The 6,783-nt window shown below is 56.9% G+C and overlaps 1 protein-coding gene across 1 annotated transcript in view; it reads left to right on the top strand.

Moving 5' to 3' along the window:
* The first annotated feature begins 234 nt into the window (after nucleotides 1-234).
* NLGN3 (neuroligin 3) overlaps nucleotides 235-6,783 on the top strand; it is a 19,012-nt gene continuing 12,463 nt past the window's right edge. Inside the window, 1 exon segment of the mRNA XM_029959158.1 lies at nucleotides 235-1,002. Within this exon segment, the coding sequence (XP_029815018.1) occupies nucleotides 525-1,002 (478 nt within the window). The 5' untranslated portion in view covers nucleotides 235-524.

Genomic DNA, 6,783 nt, shown 5'->3' with positions numbered 1-6,783 from the left:
CCTGGGCAGGGCAGGGACAGGGCTGGCCCCTGAGTGCTGGGACAGGCTCTGCAGGCACAGGCAGACACAGTCCGTGTGTCTGCAGATGCTCCACTTGTGCTGCCCACGTTTGCAAGCTCCCAGAGCCACCTGCTTGGGTAGTGGTAGAGCCAATGAGCACCCATGGGTGGGAGGGTCAGCCAGGGATCCTGGCTCCTTCTGCTCTGCAGCTCTTCGACTCTTCCCAGAGCAAGTCTGCTGTTAATTCCCTCCATCTCTCCACAGTATCAGCAGTCACCTCCAGGCTGGGCCGCTGGCAGGCAGGCAGCAGTGGGCAGCTGGGAGACTGTGAGGAGCCAGTGGCACATCTCCCTGCATCCGACTCACCCAGCAGAAGGTGTGGCTGGGCTGCACGCTCCTGACTCCCGGCTCTCCTGCTCCGTGTGTTCCCGGCGGGCAAATCGGAGGCTTGATGTGATGGGGATGCCCTGAGCCCTCGCCCCAGGAGCTTCAGGCCTGGATGTTGGTGCTGTTTCTCCCGGACAATGTGGCTGATACTCTGGAGAAGCCCTCTCTTCCCCCCTGTTCTCCAAGTGCCTGAGCTGGTGGCCAGCTGGGACCTGCGTCTCACCCTCTGGGTCCTGAGCTTTGCCTCGATGGTTGTGCAGATGGAGGGCCAGGTCTACTCACCAACTGTCAACACACACTATGGGAAGTTACGAGGGGTGCGTGTGCCATTGCCCAGTGAGATTCTGGGGCCTGTGGACCAGTACCTGGGGGTTCCTTATGCTGCCCCCCCAGTCGGGGAGAAGAGATTCATGCCCCCTGAGCCACCACCATCCTGGTCAGGCATCAGGAACGCTACCCACTTCTCACCAGTCTGCCCCCAGAACATCCACAATGCCGTTCCTGAGATCATGCTGCCCATCTGGTTTACCTCCAATTTGGATATCGTGGCCACATACATCCAGGACCCCAACGAGGACTGTCTGTACCTCAACATCTACATCCCCACGGAGGATGGTGAGTCCCCACTGGGGTGACTGCAGGAGGGCGAGGGGGGGGTCACTCCACCCCTCCCCAGCAGTGGTTGGTCTCACCTGGGTGTTGTGTTTGAAGCATGTGGTTGTGGACCCTGCAGCATGCTGTCTGTTTGTGGAAAGCTTTCTCTGGCCACGCAGCTTGCCCTCTTGCCCTCAGCTGCCATCTCTGTCTCGCGTGCTCCTGCTCCTCCACGCCTCCCGGTCCCACCCCTCCACCTCCATGGCATCGTCACGGGTTCCTCTCTTGTATTGCTAAATCTGAATCCGACTCTCTGACCGCAGATCCACAGAGTGACAAGCTGATTTGTGCTCCCCAGGCGCCGAGTGCCAGGTTCTGTCTTGAGTTGGTTCGAGTTCGTCCTTCCTCCCTGCTTCCCACCCTCCCCAGGTCCATGCGCTAGTTGTGGGCGTGGGCTGCGGCTGGGAGGAACACTCTCTGCCTCTCCCTGGGAAGATACCTCAGCAAGAAAGGGACCACAGAGCCCTTTTCTGGGCCCTGGTATGGATGGGAGGTTGGGGGGCACCGGCAGACACGTTGCTTGGCTGCTCCTTCGTCCGCCGGTGGGGCAGCGGCAGAGTTCTGGGCCCTGGTATGGATGGGAGGTTGGGGGGCACCGGCAGACACGTCGCTTGGCTGCTCCTCCGTCCGCCGGTGGGACAGCGGCAGAGCGATGAGCCTGGGGTGCCGGGGACCCGTGGGGCACGGTCCTGTTGGGGTGAGGCTGAGCGGTGCTGGGTGCCTCCTTGTCTAACCTTTTCCTTTGTAGGGGATCCCACCTGAACTGTAAGTAGAGGGCAGAGGAGGCAGCGCCTGCCCGTGTGTCCGCCCCAGCCTCACCGCAATGGGAAGCCCCCAGGGATTTGCAGCGGGCTGGAAGGGACCCGCAGTGGGTCTGCTGTGCACAACAGAGCAGCCTGGCAGGCCAGTGGCTTCTCCCAGGCTGGCTGGCTCCACTCCTGTGTCTCTGGGGCCCTTGGCCACGGAATGCATCATGCCTTCCTTCCCGCCCAGCACGGCTGGCCCAGAGTTTTCCTCCCATGGCGACACTCCCTCCCCACCTCCCGCCTCCTGTTATTTTGTAGTCTTTTATTCATTTTACAGTAAAACGGATTTCCAAGGAATGCACCCGAAAGCCCAACAAGAAAATATGTAGGAAAGGAGGTATGTAGCAAGCCGACCGGCAGAGAGGCACAGAGAGGAAAGAGAGAGAGAGTGAGAGTGAGGGGGTGCCTGTCTGGCCCCCGGCCTGCAGCACACTCCTCCGGCACCTCTCTGTGCCGCCACCCAGGCTGTGGGCCCTCCGAGCAGCCCACCCTGCCACCCCCCACTTCCCACTGGGAGGAGTCCCATGGATGCTCCGGCCAGCTGGGAGTACAGGTCTGGGGTCAGGTCATGACGATGCTCATGTTGCTCCAGGCCTTTCAGAACAGCTTCTCCTCCTGGGCTGAACCTGCCTTCCCATCTTCATCCCACTGGCATCAACAGCCTCCCAGACTTTGGGTATGAGGGGTAGCCTCTGATGGCAGGAAGCACTTAAATGCACCCATCCCTTAGGGTGCCTCCCCCATTGGGGGTGTACAGACCTGCTCAGGGAAGGGCCTGTGTGATGGGGGACTGCAGCCTGTCCTGAGCTGAGCTTTTCCCCAGTTCCATCCCTGGTCATTTTGCATCCAGAGTTTCTTGGTTAAAAACATAAAGCCTCTCCTGGCTGTGTAAATCATGCCATGTTGTGCCCCAACCCTTGTTCCTGCCAAGGCTGCTCCCCACTGCTCACACCCCCATGCCTGTGCCAACCCTGCCAGTGAGGATTTGGTCTCCAGCCCATGGCACAGCATTCTCCCTGAGCCCTGGTTGTCCTGTGGTAAGCTGAGCTCCTCCAGTTCAGACACATCTCTGCTTTGTCTTGCCTCAGCTGAGCTTCCCCCATTGCCCCTTAGTGATCCTGTATTCCCAACCAGTGGCATGGACCAGAGAGTAGAGATGTGCAAATGGGAACTGGCTCAGCCCCATGTCGGACGTGGTGCTTCACCCATCCCACCACACAGCCCCCTTGCAGACAGGGAGAGCTGGCTGCTCTGTGCATCCCCAAGATGAACGTGGGGACAGTCAGGCAGCCAAGCTCTTCTGAAAGGCTCAGTACAGGGTGTCTGGCCGGCACAGGCTGCTGTCCTGGGTATCCTGTGGCAGCAGGGTCCCTGCATCCCGACCTCTGCCTCCCTGCACCCCTGGGTTTGTCGGGGCCAGTGCAGCTGGGCTTGGAGGTTTGGGGAGCGCTTTCCTTCCAGCCGTTTCCCCCAGTTCTGTTGTTTGGTTTCTTTGCTTTGCTTTTCCTGTTGCTGTCCTGGCTATTCACACGCCATCTCTCTGAGTGCCAAGGCTGCCCCTGAAAGGGCTGGCGCATTAGGGAGTCTCTGCACGCTGCCTCCGGAGCCGGCTGTGCCAGTGATCACCAGCCACTTCAAAGCGCTTCCTCTCCCGGCCCTCCCACCGGCTGCCAGGGCTGGCAGACCCCTGCCACCCCCAGCCCGAGAGACAGGGCCAGGGAAGCGGGGTCCAGGTTATGGCTGGAGAAGGGGACAATGTAAGGCATGGCCAAACACCTTGGATGTGCTTGTCTGGTTTTCCCTTCCCGCTGGCACTGCTCATGGGCAGGGTTTCTCTGCAGCCCATCTGCAGCTGCCTCTGGCCACATCCTGCAGAGTTGTTGGGGGACATTCCCACTGCCCCCACTGGGCTCTGTTGGATGGACCAGCGGATCCCCCGTGCCGGCCATTTGGGCATCCAGGTGTGATGTGCCAGGAATTAAAGCACCCAGACACTGGCAGTGCTCTTCAGCTCCAGCCAGGCTCTGGTGGCCATTGGCTTGAATTAATTGAGTCACTTGTGATGAGACACAGAGGCTCCTCCGCCTCTTATCGTATGTCTTGAGTTAGTAATGTTTGGGGTGAGGATAATGTACCTGCAGTGCTGATTTCCTTGGGCTGAAATTTTGAAGATTGGCTCATTCTGGAATATTCATGATTATAATTTCTAAGGCAACATATGAACAGTGATGAGCTCTCCTCTTGCAGAACAGTATTTTGGTGGTTGAAAATGCTCCCACCTTACTGGAGTTTTCATGATTTCTGCCACCCCTAAACTCAGTGTATTTCATAGCAGATGGAGGTCTGAGAATTTATCATAGTTTATCTCTGGGACAGAAAACCACCCCTGTTTCCCCGCCCAGTTGCCCACAGTAATTTCCTGCATGGAAATTTCCTAAATGCCAGTGTCCTCCACACACGTTGGTCCTTTCTCTGGGAGCAAGACAGGCCAGTGGTGCTTTGAGAAACAGTGCCAGGGGAGCTGACAGCACTGAGGCTCAGCTGAGGCTCAGGTTTTGCTGTGAAAATAACCCTGCCCACCCAAAGACCATGTACACACACACACACACACACACTATACAGAACTTATGTGCAAAACGCAGCTCTGCCCTTTGCTTTGTTCTGCCAACACTTCCAGCCTGTGCTTGGCTGTGGCAGGTGCCAGGATGATTTTCCCTTCCCTTCACCAGCAGCCTGGGCAAGCCTTGCTGCAGGGCATGAGGAGGTGGATGTCATTTTTGGAGGGGAAAAAACTGTGGCTGCCCTGCACTCAGCAACCCTCCCTGGTTTTCATTAGCGACTGTCCAAATCTCTCTGGCTGGGGCTGTGCAGAGCCTGTGATGCTGCAGAGACCAATGTGCAGGTCCAGCATCTTCCTCTGCTGTGCGAGGGTGGCTGGAGCTCCCAGCAGCTCCTGGGCTCAGGATGTGCTTCGGCTGCTCTGCAGGAAAAGCGTCGTGGCTTCTCCACTGCTCTCCAAGAAGGGGATTTGTCCGAGTACTGGCTGAGGCTTCCCTGCCGTGCTCCCTTGCTGGAAGCTTCTCCCCAGCCCCCTCAAAGCCTGCTGCTCTGCAGAGCTGGCTGAGCAGACCACCGCCCTGGTGCTCTGCTTCCACTCCGGGGAATGATTTGCAAAGGTGAGGGTAGGTGTTTGTGCTGGTGGAGGCAGCAGAGCGTGAGAAGATGCAGTGCTTTTACCGAGTCCGCTCAAGGATGGAAATAACTCCTCTGCATCATTCCGGGACAGGGAGGGGCTGGGCAGCACCAAGGTATGCTGCAGTCCTGGAGCAAGGGCTGGTGGCTGGAAGGTCCCAGCAGAGTTGCACCTTCCCATGGGGTTGTGCAGCAGCAAGTTCAACAGCTGCATCAGTCTTGGTCCAGTTCCTTGTCACTCCTGGAGGAGCAGCTGAGGTGGTGTGGCCAGTGGCAGGTGTACCTTTGGGTGCACGTAGCCATCAGACAGCTCCTGCTCCCTGAGGCATCGTGGCTGTTTTGTGGGAGTGGGTGCCCCACTTGCACGGAGGAGAGGATGCTGGAGCTGCCTACAGACACCCTGAACAGACTTTTGGATCTGGAAAGATGACAGCTCAGGCTCCTGCTCTTGTGTTATCCACACCATGGTGAGAATGAAGCCTCCAAGGACTTAGGCTCCTCACCCTCCTTTATCCCTGTTTGCACTGGTGTCAGTGCTGTTGGTATGATTTACTTAAGATAGCATAAATCCAGTGTGGATGGCCCTGTTTTGGGGGAAGTGATTTTATTTTTTACTGAACTTGAACTTAAATCTTTCCAGAACCTTTAGATAAGAGCATATGCATCCTTCCTATCGGCCTGAACAATGTCACTTTGCAGTCAGCTTAAAGTGAAGTGGCACAACAGACATTTACACTGGGTTAGTGGAGGGTGTTTTTGATGGGTAAGGAGAATGAGCCACGAGCCTTTTTGGTTTTTCCAGCTGTGAATCCACAGGCTTTAGCCCATCCCCATGAGAGTAGGTGCTGCAGGGCTCTGCATGGTGGCTTTTGTTAGTGCAGAGGAAGATCTGGGATGGGTATCCCTGAACATGTCAATAGACAGTGGAAGGAGATATTGGAGCAAAGTGCAAGGAGTGGGTGAGGGAAGTGAAGCTGTGATTGCTCTCAAGAGCTGTGGGACATCGGTGGGTTGTGCTGAAGGTAAACATTGCAGCAAGAGGTAAAAAGCCCACTTGGTCACAACAGTCTGTGTTGGCCATAACCCCAGCCAGCCTGGAACCTTCCTGCTGATGGGTAAGGCTCGTGCTTTGCTTCTGCCACATACATGCCCCTGCTGTTCCCCTCTGCCCTAGCCTGCATCACTGTGCTCCTGCTTTGCTCAGCTCCCCAAGTGCTGCTTTCTGCCATCTCTTCTGTGGCGCCTGAAGCTCAGGGTGCTTTAGGCTTGTCCCAGCCATCCCTAAGCTCTGCAGCAGCAGTCTCCAGCTGGATCCCTCCCTGATCAGCCAGAACAGTTGCTCAGGTCATAGAGATGTTATCCACTGCCCTCTCTTACAGCCTGACAGGTCCTCATAGCTGATTCCTCCACCCTCATCTTCATGGAGACCTTTGCCCCCTAAAGGAGACCAGGCTGGAGGGCTGCAGCCTGGCTGTTCTCAGGGGTTTAAAAGCACCAGGGCCTTTGGCAGTGGAAAATGATCTCCAGCTGCCTGTGATCAGCTTCCCAGCTCTGCAGCACGGTGTGATGAAGGCTCACTGCCTGTGGTCATCATTAGAGAAAAATCCCCATCCCTTAGCGGTAGCAAGAGGTTGGCACGTAGCACCGGTTAGCAAATATTGCATGAGTACTTCGTCATTTAAGTGCTTTCTGGGCTTGCAGCTCTTCCTAATGAASACGCAGCAGGTCAAGCCTGCAGCCTCCT

Source organism: Manacus vitellinus, unplaced genomic scaffold (genome assembly GCF_001715985.3).
Source record: "Manacus vitellinus isolate BGI_N305 unplaced genomic scaffold, ASM171598v3 scaffold_19_pilon, whole genome shotgun sequence".
NCBI lineage: Eukaryota > Metazoa > Chordata > Aves > Passeriformes > Pipridae > Manacus > Manacus vitellinus.
This window is presented reverse-complemented; position numbering and strand designations above follow the sequence as displayed.